The sequence below is a fragment of the Tamandua tetradactyla genome, chromosome X (assembly GCF_023851605.1).
Source record: "Tamandua tetradactyla isolate mTamTet1 chromosome X, mTamTet1.pri, whole genome shotgun sequence".
Taxonomy (NCBI): domain Eukaryota; kingdom Metazoa; phylum Chordata; class Mammalia; order Pilosa; family Myrmecophagidae; genus Tamandua; species Tamandua tetradactyla.
Window position 1 is genome coordinate 71,394,757 of NC_135353.1, and position 18,636 is coordinate 71,413,392.

The window sequence follows — 18,636 nt, forward strand, 5'->3', positions numbered from 1 at the left end:
GTGGCATCCATCTCTCAGCTGCCTGGACTGAGCCATCGCTCAGTTCTTCTCTAAGTGTCTTATGGGGTCCTGATTCTGAGAGTGCAGGGGAAAGGGTAGAAGCCAGCCCAACACAGCTCATACATTCAGTACCTCACCTGATATCCCCAGGCCTGAAGGCAAATAGTAGCCCCATTTCACAGATGCCAAGTCTTACCTGTACAGCAATGGATTTGTAATAACTGCCAGGTTGATTCCTCCAGCAACGAGTCACAGAGGTAATGTGAGTTAGTTCTGACATCAAGAATATTAAGTTTCTCCACTCCTTAATAAGCTCCCTGAACAGTTCTATTGATTGCCTTTTATGCAGTTCTTTTTTTTTTTTTACCTTTTATTGTTTCTTTATGACAAAAGTAATCTGTGTTCTTTAGAATAAAATGGGCAGATGCGTAGAAAGAAAAGAAGGAAATCAACCACAATCTCACAACTCAGAAAATCACTGTTAACCTTTCATGGACAAAATTTATTAATATTTCTGTGCACGGATGTACTATGCAAAATTTTTAATGGGCCATTCTGTACATATAATAAGTTGCTTTATTTTCCAAAGAATCATGAACATCTTCCCATTGCCTATGTATGAAAATCCTCTACTGAAACACAGAAAACTGCAGTTGGGTCAAAAGGCTGTTGGTAATGGCAGGGAAATCTAAAACAAAGTATCAGCGTAAGGCTAAAGCACACAGCCTAGCAAATGCCTGTCAGGGAAATGCAAGGAATAAGAAAGCAGAGTTGGCAATGTTCTAATCAGTCAACACATAAGGCACTACACATAAAGAATACCTTCAAAGCCCCTTTGTGGGGCCCTACAGCCCCTCCATGAGATCCGTTGGGTCCATAGGGAGCAAGGGATTCTGTAAACGTTTTTGCATCCATATAAATCCCCCCAATTTCTGTCTGGTTTTGTTCACTTCATCCTCCACCCTAGCCATCTCATCAAATTCTTGTATCATCTCCTCATTGCTCAAATGCATATCATGTATGGCCTCCTTATATTCCTTGAGGTGCTCAGCAAGGCTTTTGTTGGTTTTTCTTTTTGCTTTTCTGGGTACATCACCTTCAGCTGGGCGCTTCCCTGCCACCCTTATTTTGCTCTCTGGATTTCCTTCTTTTGACTTTCTCTCTTTCTCTGTCTTTCTCTCATTCTCTAGTTTTCCCTCATTCTCTGGCTTCCCCTCATTCTCTGGTTTTCCCTCATTCTCTGGTTTTCCCTTGTTTTCTGGCTTCCCCTCATTCTCTGGTTTTCCCTCATTCTCTGGTTTTCCCTTGTTTTCTGGCTTCCCCTCATTCTCTGGTTTTCCCTCATTCTCTGGTTTTCCCTTGTTTTCTGGCTTCCCCTCATTCTCTGGTTTTCCCTCATTCTCTGGTTTTCCCTTGTTTTCTGGCTTCCCCTCATTCTCTGGTTTTCCCTCATTCTCTGGTTTTCCCATGTTCTCTGGCTTCCCCTCATTCTCTGGTTCCTCATTCTCTGGTTTTCCCTTGTTCTCTGGCTTTTCCTTATCCTTTAGTATTTCCGGATCTTCTGTCTTTCCCTCATTTTCTAACTTTTTCTTGTCTTCCAGAGTACAAGCTACTTCTGGCTTTCCCTCATCCTGGGATTGTTCCTTGTTTTCTATATTTCCTTGTTTTTCAGGCTTTCCTTCATTTTCACTGAAGAGTTTTTCCATGTCGAGATTTTCCCTTCTTCTCCTGCCCTGGGGAAGGGGGGGGGGGGGGGGGAGACGAGGACAGAAGAAGTGACTGAGGATGTGGGGGTAGAACGCAGGTTCTGATAGTACTTGTCTTGCCCCAACCTGCTTGTTGCTCCAAGTGTGCCTTCTGTCCATCCCTACCCCACCCACATTTCTCACACACACGTAAACCCACCATTTCCTTGACAGGCCCTGCCACCATTTATACTCTCAGTGTGGCAAGGTGTGAGTATGAGTTGGGGGGTGCACAATGGGGTACACAAATTCTGCTCAGCCCTTGTCCTCCACTCTTCCCACACCGCAGGTGACTATCCAGCACACCTTCCCACTCACCTGCTAGGATTCTGGGCAAGTTCCTCTTTTTTTTCTATCGTCGCAGAGTGCTGGGTACAACTGACGCGCAAATCTGCCAACACATGGAAGACAGGAGCGGGGAAGAACAATCTGCGGACGCACACCGACACACGTCTCTCCCTGAATACGGCTCCCTCCACACCTAACGTTTCTCTCCCTCACCTCTTCCGCCCCTCCCTCCCTTCAGCCGCCATTATTTTCAGGCTTCGGCAGCAGATCAGGGTGTTTTACAAATTGCATTTAGGTTTCTGAGTACCCCCTCCTGAAGGCAACCTGCTTTACCCGTACCTTGGCCCAATCCTGGAGGTCAGTATTTCCTCCTAGGCGTGTAGTGCGAGAGCAAGGTTCTTTCCAGAATATGCCTACGTTTCACTGCCGCACTGCGGAGGGACTCCTCGTCACCACTATTTTGGGCTCTAAAATGGATGGGGAAGCAGAATATGCGGGATCAAGAAGGCGAGCCGCTCCCACTGAAGGGTCCTCCACCCCCCCCCCCCGCCCCGCCCTCCCCGCGGCCCCGAATCCCACTCCCCTCCCACTCTTCCACGCCGGCCCGGGGGCCGCCGGCAGCGCCCACGGTCACACTGACCTGCGGCACCCTGGGCAGGCCTGCGCCTTCTATGACTTGCTGAAGCGGGTTCTCCCGCCGCCGGGGCAGCTCAGCGAGGGGACAGAGCCAGGACCGGACCACTGAGAACGCTGGCAGGAGGGTTCGAGAACTGGTACCCGCGTCTGCGCGGGCGAGTCACGTGAGCGCCGCGCGTCATCGGGTGTTCGGCCCTCCGCCCCTAATCCTCTCTCCTCCCCACAGAAGGACCCTGGGAGGGAGGACCGAGGAGATGAGCCGAGAAGAAGGAGGAGAGGGGGGCTTTCTGACCCAGGGCGCTTTACCTGGCACATGTCTTCCTCGGTCCCCCATCGCTCTCAGGTACCCATCATCGCCAGGTGTGACAGCCGAGGCACAGGAAGGGTACCCGACTCAGCCAAGTGCGCTCTCAGCTCCTGAGGCCCACAGCCCGCTTTTCAAGAGCAGCTCTGCCTGACTCCAGAACCCCGGTGTGGGGCCTGCAAGGGAGCTGCGCTGCCACTTGAGTGGCGGTTTTCTTTGGGGTTTTGTTCCGGAAACACCTCTCTTCTCAGGCCACCCGTAGTTAATCCCTAGTGATCTCCTTCTAAGCACAGAAGATTTCCAAATCTAAGGCTCCAGGCCCTTTTCCTCCCCTGAGAGTCAGACCAGTTTTTGTCACCTGTCTGCTGAACATTTCTGGCATGTCCTTGAGGGACTACAAAGTCCCTTTTAGGCCACCCTGAGTTCATCAACTTTCCCTTCCCCTTCTCCGTTCACCTTTCTTCATACCTTCAGTATACTTTCAGACATTTGACCTGTTTTATATAGAAGTCAGGCCGCTCAAAGGAAAACATTAAAACACTTTTCAGTAAAGACTTCGGGTGTACAGATTCATCATAAACCTTGGTTCACAATATATACTCGTAATGAACCCATGCTTGTGTCTCTTTCCTTTCTTATCTCTCGTTTTCTCTTTTACGCTAGTGAGACTACCACCCATTCCAAGAGCTAGAAAATTGTCAATGTTGTAGCTGCTACAGTGTAGTGCCATATGTATATATCTGTGTGTATAAATATGTTTGTAGGTGTGTATGTGTTTCTGTATGCATGTGAATTTGGACAGCTAGTTTCTATTTTCATTTATATAATACATCATGTTTTCACAATTATGAATTATTTGTGCAACACAACCAATTCTGATTTTATTTCTGTTATGTTTCTTAATTTAGCAAAACATTTACTACAATGCTCTGCTCCACCAGAATGTATAGTCACACTATCACCTCAAAACAAATGATTTTATCCTTAATGTTGAATTTTTAAATTGAATTTACAATGCCATTCATGATAAGGCCGATACTTCCCTTTCACAAGTATGAATTTCCAAAACAAAATTATTATGGTTTTTATTCCATGAATTTGATGGAAAAGATGCTGAAATTAACTGATACATGTTTTAATAATCTAATGATACTGATTTTAAACTGCTTTCAATAATTGTTTGCTATGTTCTGTTAAGAGTCAATATATTAACAGCTATCACTCCAATTTTGAACACACACATAAAAACTTAAAATTCAAAATTTGTATAATTAAATTAGAAGAAAGAAATTTAATGTAAATTAGAAGTTTTGCCTCACAACTATAAGTCAATGCAACTTCTACTTCTGCTGTACTAAATGACATATTCTTCTTAAAATAATTACTAACTTCTGAAGTAGATGCTAATGCTAACATACTGGTTTTTCAGTATGTTTGTATATTTTGGTTTTCATGAGTTCACTGGTATCACTGCAGTCCACTTGATGCATAGCAAATGTCAACAAACATTTAGTGCAAGTTAAATGTTTATCAGCAACTTTCCTGAGAACAGGAAATTCAACACTTACTTTTTCATTAAATATGTACTTTCATTTCTGATTACAAAAAAAATCATTCCAAACAATATAATAAATGTAGTTGTAGATTTACATACCATATAATAAATTACAAAACCACTGTAGCAAGAATATTCATGCTCCACAGCAGAGCATCTTGACCTCTGCTTCCCACATATATTTCACATACAGTTATCATATTATTTTATTTTCCTCTGGCCCTCTTTTCTGGTGGTCTGACACTTTCATGCACTTTGTATATTCATAGAAAAGGTTATGGCCCAAAGAACTAACTACGAATGACTAGTAGAGGTAGCAGCATCATGTACTTCTCCCACCACCACCCAAAATAAAAAGGAACTAGTTCTCCCTACCTGCTCCTATAATATAGCATCTAATTTATTTTATTATTATTATTATTATTATTATTATTATTATTATTATTTTGCATGGGCAGGATCCAGGAATCAACCCCGGGTCTCCAGCATGGCAGGTGAGAATTCTGCCACTGAGCCACCATTGCACTGCCCTGATTCATTTTAACAATGAATGCCCTGCATGTTGTGTTTTGTTTTGTTTTGAGAGGGAGATATTAGTTATGTTGAATTAGCAAAGTCTCAGAAGAAACAAGACTGGTTATCCCTGGTCATCTTATAGTTGGAACCAAATGTTAAAGTTAGAACTACTCACTGCAAATGCATCTCACAAACTACCAGACAAAATCATGACAAAGGGAAAGTAAAAAGTGGAGGTCTATAGGAGGCTGAATGATGGTCCCCAAAGGTATCCAAGTTCTAAATCCTGAAACCAATATACATTCCCTTATATGGCAAAAAGGGACTTTACAGATGTTAGTAAGTTAAGGATTTTGAGATGGGGATATTATCCTGGGTTATCCGCATGGGCCCTAAATTTAATTCAAGTGCCCTTGTAAGTGGAAGGCAGAGGAGAGTTTACTACATAAGAAGGCAATGAGAAGACTGAAGCAATATGCTGTACTGCTAGCTTGGAAGATTGAGGAAACGCCCATGAGAAACAAATTGCAAGGAATGCAACTCTATAAGCTAGAAGAGCCAAGGGAAGGTATTCTCCCCTAGAGCCTCCAGAGGGAATACAGCCCTGCCAACAACTTGATATGAGCTCAATAGAACTGGTTTCTGACCGTCAGAACTTAATAGAATAAATGGTTGTTGTTTTAAATCAACAAGATTTTTTGTTGTTACAGCAGCAATAGGAAATTAATACAAGGTCTATTGAACCCATTCTGACTTTAATGTAAATAGTAGTTGTGATAATACCTTGTTTAAAAATGAGAAATTGTGGACAAATCTTAGACTAGATAAAATGCAGGTCAATAAGTAACAGGACTATTGAGGGCAAACCAGGAAGTATTATTTTCCTAGAGTTAATCTATGTAACGCCACTAGCAAAATGTCTGGCACATATCAAGGATTCAATTGGGTAGTTTTCTTAGTTCCAAAGATGAGAAGAGCCATAACTTCTTTAAAAAAATTGTTTTAGATAATTGTTGATTCACATGTTTGTAAGAAATAAAAGAGAGATCCTTTATGCCCTTCATCAATTTTCCCCCAGTGGTAACATAACTACAAGATCACAAGCAGTAAATTAGTATTGATAAAATCCACTATTATTCAAATTTCACTAATTTTACATGCACTTATTTGTGTAAGTGTGTGTATTTAGTTCTGTGCAATTTTATCACATTTGTACATTCTTGTGACCATCACCACAATCAGGTTACAGAAGAGTTCAATCACCACAAGGATCTCTCGTGCAACTTTTTTATAGCCACAGCTACCTACCTGTTTATCCCACTTTCCAGCCCTTAGAAATCACTAATATTTTCCCCATCTTTATAATTTTCTCATTTTAATGTTATATAAATGGAATCATATAGCATGAAGACTTCAATACTACATTTTTCATGTGCTTTTTTCATTCAGCATCGGGGAGATTAGAAACAGAACCAACCGTATATGTAAATATTAAGAGATTTATTATAAGAATTTGCTGACATGACTATGGGGATCAACAGCACTGAATTCCACAGGGCAGGCTGCAAGTTGGAAATTTGACGAAGGTGACATTGAATTTCCCAGGAGAAGCTGGCTGGCTGAAGTGGAGATAGAAATTCTTCTTTCTGAGTTCTGAAATCACCAGTTACGGCTTTAATACCTCCAAATGATGGGATGAGATGCTTCCTCTCATTGCTGAGGTCAATATCTTTCATTAATTATAAATGCAATCAGCTGTAGATGCAATCAACTGACTATAGATGCTAGTCCATCTATGAAATGCTCTTATAGTAACAATCAGGCTAGTGCTTACTTGGCCAAACAACTGGACACCACACCTAGACAATTTGACACATAAATTAACTATTACAAGATCCCTCCAAACTGTTGCAGGCATCATTATGTGTTCCTTTTTAGAGCTGAATATTATTCCTATTCCATGGAATGTATAGATAACCATTTGTTTAACCATTCACCAACTGTGCTGGTTTGAAGGAATTATATGCCCTAGAAAAGCCATGTTTTAATCCTGATCCATCTCATGGAGGCAACTGTTTACTTTAATCCCTACTCAATAGTGTGGGAAAGCTTGATTAGATTATCTCCACAAAGATTTAACTCACCCTTTCTGAGGGCTGTCAGGAACTTTGCCCTTCCTGGGTATTATCTGTCCAGTGTCTGATTAATAAACCTAAATCACTCTATATATTTTAGGAAAGAGAAGGATTTAATGTAGGGAATTGGTTGCAGAGGTGTCATAAGGCTATCCTGTGACAGCCAAAGGATAAAAGATGTTACGCAAAGATAAAGAAGCTGTCTCTGCTCTTTGCTCCTGAGATCTGGAAGTTCCCCACCATATCTGCCAAGCAGGAGATTCTTCCATAAGGTCACCCACAGTTTCCACTGCTAACACAGCTTGGAGCCATTGCTGCCAATGTTCTTATAGGGTCGTAACTTCTGGAATCTCTCCATATCAGCTATCCCTTTACTTTACTGTTCTTTTGTTGTTCCATTATAGTATGTTTCACTATTTGACACTGTGTACTTCCTTTATATTTATTAGCTTAGTTTTCTGTTGTCTATTCTCTACCCTCTTGTCCAATAGGATGGATTCCATGAGGACAATGATTTTATCTGTTTAATTCGCTGTTATATCTTCTGTGAGTAACTAGTCACTGGCACAAAGCAGTCTGCTAGTAAATAATTTTGAATAATGAATAGAAGATTTAATAAGATTGACTTCTGTGTTCAACAGAGAGTACATTAACACATAATCTGCCTGCCACAAATTAATAAATGTTGTATATTCCTTATTTTGGAAGTGGAAGTGAACTATGCAAATGCACTTTCCCATACTACTTCCCCAGTGTCCCTCTCAGCATCTGACAAATGGGCCAGTTGAATGTATTAATTAAGACACTTGGTTGCGGGAGACAGAAACAAACTTGCGAGGCAGGGAAAGATGGCAGCATAGTGAGGTGTGGAATTTAGCTCATCCTCCGGAGCAGCTGGTAAAAAGCCAGAAACTGTATGGAACAACTTCTGGAGGGGGGGGAGGGCGGGCGAGGACATCACTGACCAGATACACAGCATCCACCAGTCTGGAATAATTAAATTTGTATGATTAAGTTATTTGAACACCATTGTTACATAGAATTTTGAATGTGACATGGGATTTTGTTGATTTGTACAGGTTAGTGTGATGTCCTGATATATCACAGAGTAATTTGGGTGGAGAATAAAAAAAGTATTTGCCAAATCCTCTTGGGGGATGGGGAGATTGGAGGAAATATGAGTTCCTGATATTCTCGCAAGCACTGGGGCCAATTAATTCAATAGGCTGAGTCCTCGATCTTGGGGTTTGCCCCTATGAAACTTATTCCTGCAAAGGAGAAGCTAAGCCTACTTATAATTCTGCCTAAGAATCACCACTAGAGAACCTCTTTTGTTGCCCATACATGGCCTCTTTCTGTAAGTCAACTCAGTAGGTGAACTCACTACCCTATCCCCTAAATGGGACATGACTCCCTGGGTTGAGAATCTCCCTGGTGATGTGGGACATGACTTCAGGAATGAGCCAGAACACAGCTTCAGGGGATTCAGAAAGCCTTCTTGACCAAAAGGGGGAAGAAAGAAATGAGACAAAATAAAATTTCAGTGACTGAGAGATTTCACATAGAGTTGAGAGTTTATCCTGGAGATTATTCTTATGCATTATATAGATATCCCTTTTTAGTTTATGGTGTATTGGCATGGCTAGCAGAAAGTACTTGAAACTGCTGAACTGTGTTCCAGTAGCCCTGATTCTTGAAGAAGTTTATATAACTATATAGTTTTTACAATGTGACAGTGTGATTGTGAAAACCTTGTGTCTGAAGCTCCTTTTATCCAGGGTATGGACAGATGAATAAAACAATAAGGATAATAAATAAATAAATGATAGAGGGAGATATAATGTAAAAAAATGGGTAAATTAAAATACTTAGTGGTCAATGAGAGGGAGGGGTAAGGGGTGTGGAATGTCTGCATTCATTTTTTTTCTTTTTATTTCTCTCTCTGGAGTGATTCAAGTGTTCTAAAAATGATCATGGTGATGAATACCAAACTCTGTGATGATATTGTGAGCCATTGATTGTGTTCTATGAATGGACTGTATGGGTCTGAAGATGTCTCAATAAAAATATGAAAAATAAAAGAAACACTGGAGGAAAAATTGAAAATGCACTATATGGTGTGACTAATCCTACTGTGCTCCATTTTGTGCAAACTGCTTGGGCTATTGATGTCTATGTTATTACTGCTCAGAATATTATTATTAAACTAGCATTTATTAATAAAAACAAAAGATCCTTCATATTATAGAAAACCAGTAAATATTTATTCACTTACTGCAATAATTTGGGAACCGATAGTACTCTCTTTGCTGTAATTATTTTAACACACTTCTGACATAATTGACTCTTTGAATATTTTACTTATAAATTTCCTAAATGATTTATTTATTTAAATAAGTTAATTAATCTCTACATCAATGCAAAACTATTGAAGTCTGCAGAAGATTGGTTCTCTTGCTGGTTTTTTAGATGTCAATCTGACATTGAGCTATATCTATAGTGTCGCATAGGTTTTTATGTGCCATACTCGTGATCTTCCATTGGCTGATAGTCATTGAAGTTTTTTTTAACTTAGTGGGACTTGGACATCACAAAAATAGAGAGATACAACCCCTTAGTGGTATGCATAAGAATAGGTCTCTTACTATAGCTCCATGGTGAACTGGTATTTTTATAGAACATGTTACCTCCACTTATGTGACTCAATTACCTCTACCTCAATGAAAATAGGAAATTTTGAATGAGCTCATAATAACTGAAATAGGAACTGTATTGATAGAAAGTCTCTAAAATAAATTTAGACTAACCAGAAAGCACAACAAGTGAATTCTGGAAAATTGGAATGATAATAATATTTTCATTCTGTGAAAAATAAATTGAATAGTTATGCTGCAAAAATGTTGAACACTATTAAAACTGTTAGATGTGAATTGTTGTTGAAAATATATGCATGCATATGATAGCAAAATAAGCATTTTAAAATATAATAATATACTAATTTTCTGTTTATTGGCAGTAGAGAACATGGATGCTGTCCCAGTCTCAAGATATTTAACACCGTTTCCCTCAAAGCTTCAAAATGATCTCCCCTAAAATACCTATTGACAGGTTCTTAAGACACAAAACAATTTAAATTGGCATGTCAGTAGATCCATCTCTACCCTTATTTATTACAATACTAAATGAGTGTAGCATGAAGGCTTTGAATCCAAATGACTCTTTTCTAAAAGTAATTATTATTTATAGAAGTGTAGAGCATTAAAATAGGAAAACAAACAGGAGCAATAGACACCTTTCCACTTTGCTTACTATGCTGTAGATTGGAAGTTATAGATGGTATCTTCCTTCAATTAATGGCATGAGGTAAACATAAAGTCATGGCCTTCATTCTTCATAGAATTTTCAGAAATTTGATGTCTTTGATACACAGGAAGAGATTTATGTTTGCAACATATCCACTGTGATGGTGCAAGTAGTCAAACATGCAATGTTCATCTAAGAACAAAAAAAGAAACAAACTTGGGCTGGTGTGATCAGGGCATACCTTCTCCGTTGCTCCACTGTCTTAACTTGAAAAGCCTGAAAGTGCAATCAAACATGCATAGTTCAGGGCTTCTTCCCATCACCTTGCCATATGTCTAAGCATCCCCTTTGATCTCATAATTGTCCTGAGGTCACTTGAAAAAGCAACATGTTGGGACAACCTTATGTGTGGGAGCAAAGGCAGTTGGTTGGAAAGGGTTCTTGGTGCACACAGTGCCCTTCTGAGATGACTCATATTTCCTCTCAGGTGAAAACTAGGCAATCAATGATAAGGATTCTGTTCCAATACTATCACTGGGCATTTAAGCTTATTGAATAAATTTGATCCAATAAGGTATAAACATAAATTAAATTTGTTCTTTCTCCCACACAATCTTAAACTCTTCTTAATGGAATTGTTCTTTCCAATCCCATAGAAAACCCTGGGCAGATATTACAGCTTTTTGAATCACTTTAAGGTGTGAGAACAGTGATTTCTGTCTCAAAATTTCCAGACAGTGTAATATCAAAACTCAAATCTTAATCCATTTGAACTTTCTTTTCTATTACCTCAGACTCCTCAAGCTCAGAAGCCCACCGTTGATAGAGGAGGAAAAGGGGAAAAGGAGATCTAGTTGGCCTCATCATTGATTTTTCTCTTTACCTCTCATTTCCTACATACTAAATTTTCCTTTAGACATGTACAAGAATGGAGAGAGGAGAGGAGGGTGAATTAATGACATAACAAGACTTGGTCACTGGCATATTGTCATCTGACACCAGGACATTCACCAAAGCAGGTAAATAATTTATGACTCCTTCTCTCATAGGAAGCTTTAGCAGGTTTCTTGGTGATCCCTCACTGGGAACTACTGACCATGGGCCATGTGCTCTCCAGCTGGCACATTTGAGTCTTTTCTCAGTCCCTGAGCTTCGGATGGTCTGCATCCCTGCTTGGATCTTGCTGTCCTATGAGGAATACTCTTGGATGGGGTCAATTTTAAGATGATCACAGAACCAACCTTCTTCTCTCGGAATTACACTACTCCATGGAAAAACTAGCACTTTTGTCCTGCTCCCAAAGGAAGTGCAGTTCATTCCCAAAACAGCAATAGTATCATTTTATTACCAGGCTAGAGTCACATTAGCCACAACTTTTTTCTTTCAGTCTTCCACGGGCAAAACTCAAATACTGATCACTTTCAGTAATCAAACTGCAGCAATATGGGTTAAAATTTTCAAGTGGTTCACATGAATCTCATCCTAGCATGAAGAGTTGAATACCCAGCAACTGGTAACTCTCACCCACCAGCCTTCACTCCAGGTCTCTTGGTCTCAGTTTTTTCACATCCTTGAGGTACAAGGTTAAATAAAAATACTGGGATCCTACATTATCATATCTTTGCATATCCTACTATGTTAGTCTAGAACATTTTTATAGAGTGTGGTAGTACATGATTCAAAGAATGATTGTTTGCCTGTGTGGGAGTATTCAACTGAAATATAGAAAGAATAATATCCTGGACATTTTGGTCCACCAAGGTGTTCTTGTCATCTTGTCTGGCATCTACCTGGCAGTTGCCCAACTCAGACCACTCTCCTTGCCTATGTGCTGATTGCCTTGAGCTTTCCCATCTCTCTTTTTCCCATATTCTTCCCTCCTTTATTCAGACACAAAAAAGGAAGATCCTAGATGCATTGAAACTGAAAATCATTAACAGCAGAAAAACAAATTTCTCTTATTTGAAGGAAGGACATTCCATCAACAGACACTTGATAGTACAGCTTGAGTCAGGCCCATCCAGGCATGGCCAAAATCATGCAATACAGAGCTATGGAACTTCTAGAAGCCATTACTCTGAGAGTTGAGGGTCAGATCTCAGAAAAGGGAAAAGTTCAAGGACTGAATATTACATTGGGTCATAGATAAAGGTCATAGAATCTCTTCTGATCTTCACACCTACATTTTATTCCAAATGTACCGCCCCTCTTTCACAAATTGGCATGGATGTGCTCAGAAATTTACTAGTTTATGCTTAGTCTTTCACTCCCTTACTGCTATTCTTTTTTTTTTTTTTCTCCAAGCCCTTTAATTCACTTAAACAACTGAGGCACAAGCAATAACAAAAACTGCATTTTTTACTTTACAAGGAAAATCAATTTGTGTGATAGCTACACGATACGCTAATTTTCTCAAAATCTCTTCTGCAATAACATTTCATCAATACTCTGGTCCACAGGTTGAATCAGTGAGGTCACAAAGATAGGCAGGAAGGGATTAGAAGAATGAAATATTTACTGACTGCACACTATACTAGGTTTTACACTTAAATGTGAACATAAATTCTAGTTATCAATAGAAAAACAATGCTGTCAGGTAAGCTCGTTTTAAATGCTTTTACTTTAAATATAAATTATGAACCTTTGTATTTAACAAAGATTTTTGACCAAAGAAGCATGTCAACATACAACAATATGTTTTCCATTTCTAGAGATTTTACACAAGGGTGCAACATTAGCACATGGGAACATTCAATCTGTTTCATTTAACTTAAATCTTGAGTTGTTTTATTCCCACCTACTGGGTACCATTTGGTCAGCACCACGGTTCCCTGGTTTATCACCACTACTAAAACCTTAGGTAGGAAACTCTTCAGTGGGGATAAAATAGCAGGTTTTTTTTTTTTTTTTTTTTTTAATATAGCACACCTAAAGCTTTCAAAAGTAGGAGCTAATTTTAAAGTACCAAAGCTGTCATTTAAATAAGAAAATGTACTTGGCTTAATCGGCTCTAAAGTGAGGCCATCATTGCCTTTTCAACAAGGCTTAAATCAAAGAGGATTATTTTCCAGAAAGCTGATTCCCAGCTTGTAGTGCACAATTTTCAAGGGCATATATAGTTAGCTTTCTACCTTCCTAAAATCTAGATGACCACTCACTCCTCCAACCAATCCTTAGTTTTTCCAGGCCCATTATTTTCTTGCTAAGCTCTCTGCTCTTTTTCCCACCTATATTCTCCCTCTACCTCCCTCAATCTATACCTAGAGAAAAGACTGTTTCTCTGCTGCCTGATCAATTACTGACCAATCACCACTACCATGCTTTGAATTTCAGATCTTGTCAGGTTTCTACTGTTCATTCCCCACAAAAGCACACAAAGTGTCATGATGATAATAATAAATACACCAAGAATTCTCACAAACCTAGAAGGTATCTGGAGGAAGAGCCCTTACATGTTTGACCCATCTATCCCAATGTCTAATTCATCGGTGAGACACTAGAGGTGGATACATGACATGCCCAAGGCTATACAGAAAGCTAATTAGAGGCAGAAGCTAGCCTTGTATTTCAAACTCTTTCCACTATACCACAACTACCACACACACACACAACCGCCTAGGTTAAGGTAAGAAAAGTTAATAAGTAAATCAAGATAAAAAGCCTAGTACAAAGGAAAAATCTCTGGGATCTCTCCTCAGACTTTTATATGGCACAAAGCCAATCTGAACGAGAAATACTGCTCAGTTCAGCACATGCAGCACGATACCAAAGATCCCTATTCTCAGTTCTGAAATGGGATCTGTGACTGCTTGTCAATATTTGAGAAAAGGTCCCACTCCATTTTCTTCAATCTTCAGCCACAAGCTTATGCCTTACTCTTAGTGTTCAACAAGATAAATGAATCAAGTTGAATTAGGATTAAAGAAATACATCAAAGTTAAACACAAAGTGGAACTTTTTTTTTACAAGTAGGTCATCCCAGTTATCTTAAATCATACACTTCAGATTAATTTACAGTGTTGCGACAGAACCGTATGATTTCAGTGAAAATCAACACAATAATCAGACATTAATAAAAGATCAATTTGGAAATACTAAGTTAGGCAAGCATGCAAAATTCAGAGTATAAAACAATACAAGGCCTGGTGGCCAAAGAAAAGACACTCTTCAGGAGAAGGTGGATTTGAAGATGCTGAACACAACCATATAAAAAAAGGGATGCCTCAGAGATCAGTTCCCTTTATTTTATAAATGAGGAAAATAAGCAGACATGATTTGGTGAAGCTCACACGCAGCTAGTGCTATTATATGCAACTGCTACACATATCTAAAGTACAGGGTGATAAATACCTAGGACATATTAAGCCCACCATTTAAATAAAACATTTTACTAAGCCTACTGATTTAAACAGTATTATCAAGATTGACATAAGGGGTAGGGATAAAGTTAATATAGCACAGCAGCACATTTCACATATGTATTTATATTTGAAAGATTAAATGGGAAAAATCATCTCAAAGATTAATGCTCAGTTTTGATAAACAATCAAGTTTTCATACAATTTTCTGATATACAGCAAAAGGTATTAGCCTTTAAAAAATGCACGTTCTTCAGCTTTCTCCTATACTTTTTTATGCCTTATCTTTAAAAACTGAGCACTGGGGCAGGCCATGGTGGCTCAGCAGGTACAGTTCTCACCTGCCATGCCAAAGACTTGGGTTTGATTCCTTGCGCCTGCCCATGCGAAAAAAAGAAAACAAAAGAAAAAAAAACAACTGAGCACTGGGTACTTTCAAACTAAGTATTGTTACATGTATGTACATTTTAGGAAGAAACAAAATCCATGATATTTTAGTTAACTCATAGTGTATTTATAAAATGAAAAATACTTATCAAAATACACTTTTCACTGGGAAAAATAAATAAAACAGACAAATGGATCTACACAAAGTAAAAATTAACTTTGGCAGATTTCAGTGTGGTACAGTCCATCTCAAAGCATATTTGCTCCTATAACTCCAGAGCTGTTCATCTTCCAAGTTAAGAATCTTAAAAATATTTTAAATTGAGATTTTATTATGCTGATATTTGTTTTTCATTCCACATCATCTTCAGCCAAGCTCTGAGCACTTACAATTCTCTGACTAATTGTTGGGAGCTTAGTCAGAAGCATCTGGAACACTGGTGGTGGAAGAGTTTGCTGTAATACTTGCAGTAACTGCTGTGGCTGTCCACACACAGCAATTGCATTTGTCAAATGGTCCACACCCTTCTCATATTCACCTTGGGCTAGTAACTCTTCACCAAGCTGTATTTCTTCAAGGAAAAATTTCTGAACAGCTTCAGCATCTTTAAGGTCAGGCAACTTGGAAAGCCCAGCTCTCTCCTTGGCAAGTTTCTGTTTCTTTCTTCCTTTTATGATTTCTTTAAACCCAAAATGAAGTTTCCTCAAGGTTTAAAAAATAGGATTGAAGTATTTCGCTCTCACAGCCTGTTCTTGAAATTGGGGTCACTCCGTCTCTTGCGGTCGAAGTAAATGCAATACCCGATGAAAAGGGCCCCGCAAACACCGGCGGCGATGGCGCTGTTCCGACCCACCATTTTCTCTCGACCGTGGAGTGAGGAGGGCGGCGGCGGCGGTGGCAGCCCGCGAAGTAGCCTTTGGCCGCCAAACCTCGAGCGGGACGGCGCCGCTCAAATCTCCCTTACTGCTATTCTTAATCAATATTTTTAAACACAATAAAACCACAAATCAAGGAGTCCCAAGGAAGAAGAAAGGTGGAATCCCAGACACCGAAAGAATCTTAGAAAGCATCTAAAACATAGTTTCCTGACCTAAAGTATATTATGACTGATAAGTGACATCAATATTCTATCTCATACTCTGGAAAAGGATGAGAGTGAATAGGGGATAACAATAGCTGAGTTTCAAATGACAAAGACTGAATAGAGGAGTGGTTATATCTAAGGATAAAATATCCTTAATATCTCCATGTACAACTGGTTAGAAACCACCACTCATAAACAGGAATCTCTCTCAGAGAAACTTGGACAGATAGTCATCTTACTTCTGCTTGACTGATTTCAGTGATGGGATGTTCACTCAATTTTGAGACTGATAGGTCTTAATGATAGATATTTTTTAATTCAGGCTCACAATTTACTTCTACCAAATTGTCCCAAGTAATATCTAAACATACTGAGTGCTTATAATGTATCAATATTTGTACTAAGAACATTACATTTATTGACTTATTTAATCTTCACAAGAACCTGATGAAGTAGGTACCATGATTATATAATATTATAGACCAGGGGTTACAAACTATGGTCTGTGGGCCAAATCTGGTCCACCACCCGTTTTTGTATGTCTTGTGAATTTAAAATGTTCGTCAACATTTTTAATGGTTAAAAAAATCAAAGAAGAAAATTATTTCATGAAACATGAAAATTACGTGAAATTTAAATGTCAGTGTCCATCAATATTGTTTAATAGAACACATCCATGCTCATTTGCTTACATATTGTCTATGGCTGCTTTTGGACTACAACCACATAATATAGTAGTTGTGACAGAGACTGTATGGGTCATAAAATCTAAAACATATTCTGGATCTTTACTGAAAATGCTTTATAACTTCTGTCAACAATGATGAAATTATGGCTCAGAGAGGACAAATAATTTGCCCAAGTTCAGTTGCTAGAAGGCAACTCACCCAGAATGAAATTCTCACTGGCACACAATGCAATCTACTCATAATTCCTAGTCTGAATTATTCAGGGCATAAAAACCAAATCTATTAGCCTTTCTAATATTTCAAATATTTAAATGCAGATTTAGATTGTGATGATTCAGTTCGTATGTCAACTTGGCTAGGTTATAGTGTCCAGCCTGATTGTCACTGTAAGAGTATTTTGAAGCTTCAAATCATTAGTCAGTTAATTGCTTCTATGGCTGATTACATCTACAATCAACAAAGAAGATTGCCTTCAGCAATGAGAGAAGTTTCATCCAATTAATTGAAAATCTTAAATGGAAAACTAATTATTTCAACCATCAGAAAGAAGAATTTCTATTTCTACTTCAGACAGACAGCTTCTCCTGAGGAATTCCTTGGAACTCATACTTATGTGTCCTATCAATTGAGTTTCTCTGGAGAACACTGACTATTACAAAGTTTGGTACTAAGAAACAAACTATTGAGAAAAAAACTCTTAAGGATGGGATCTCTGAGTTGGTTCTTGGATTTCTGGAATTATTTCTCTAATCTGGTGAGATTTAATAGCACTAATGACTCCATTTCTAATGACCAAAATAGCATTGATAATATACAATATGAATTAACAATGGAGATACAAAAAATATAATCATTGGATATTGCTGCTCAAATGTTGATAAGAGGCAAGGTTCTGGGTTGCAGTGTATGAGATACCTTAACAGAATTCTGTGGAGTTAAAAAGTATAATCACGTTGCTGCTGCTTCCTAAGTATTCTGGAAACAGGTGTTAAAGAAAAGGATGAGATCATGTCTTCAAATTCCCAGCTCAAGCACCACATGAAGGACATGGAAATGCCTATATGTGTCTTGAAAGCAATTCTTATTTCTCATAGCTGCACACTTGAGATTTCTTAAAACCAGACCCAGGTCTCATTGTGAGAGTGGCTGAATTGCAACATATATAGAATTCTCCACTTTGCTAGGTGTCTGCAGATAAAGTGAGGGCATTGTTTGGAAAGAAATGGGATCCTGAAAATTAGAATGGGGGCATATGGGCTGATAATGATGATGGTAGGCTCCTTGAAATCTTAGAATCTTCTGAGTCTTAGAATCTTCTGAGTCTTCTTTACCAGATAAACCTCTAGCAGCCTTCCCTGAGAAATTAGCCATCCACCTCCAAGTGGAGAGATCAACCCTTTTGTGTCCGATAATATGTAACTGCCACCACTGAGGAGACAGCCTTCATACCTCAGTCTGAAGAGATCTATCTGGTCAACCAGATGAAATTAACGTAATTCCTTGGCGGAATTAGCTTGCAAGACACTCTTTATTCATTTCATGACCTGTTCTTAACATCCCCTTTTTCTGCCATATCTATAAATAGACTGAAGTCCCAACAGGCACTGAAAGGTGAAGTACAAAGAGTGACCCATG

The 18,636-nt window shown here is 39.0% G+C and overlaps 1 protein-coding gene and 1 long non-coding RNA gene across 2 annotated transcripts; both read right to left on the bottom strand.

Moving 5' to 3' along the window:
* Positions 1 to 475: 475 nt before the first annotated feature.
* TCEAL2 (transcription elongation factor A like 2) lies at positions 476 to 2,828 on the bottom strand. Its single transcript, XM_077144814.1, has 4 exons — positions 2,674 to 2,828; positions 2,373 to 2,500; positions 2,064 to 2,136; positions 476 to 1,733 (listed from the first exon to the last, which is right to left on the bottom strand). The coding sequence occupies exon 4, from the start codon at positions 1,704 to 1,706 to the stop codon at positions 846 to 848; it is 861 nt and encodes a 286-aa protein (XP_077000929.1). The 5' UTR covers positions 1,707 to 1,733; positions 2,064 to 2,136; positions 2,373 to 2,500; positions 2,674 to 2,828; the 3' UTR covers positions 476 to 845.
* An 11,877-nt stretch (positions 2,829 to 14,705) lies between these two features.
* On the bottom strand, positions 14,706 to 16,115 carry LOC143671618 (uncharacterized). Its single transcript, XR_013169614.1, has 2 exons — positions 16,029 to 16,115; positions 14,706 to 15,895 (listed from the first exon to the last, which is right to left on the bottom strand). It is a non-coding gene; the product is annotated as an uncharacterized LOC143671618 (long non-coding RNA).
* Positions 16,116 to 18,636: the final 2,521 nt, after the last annotated feature.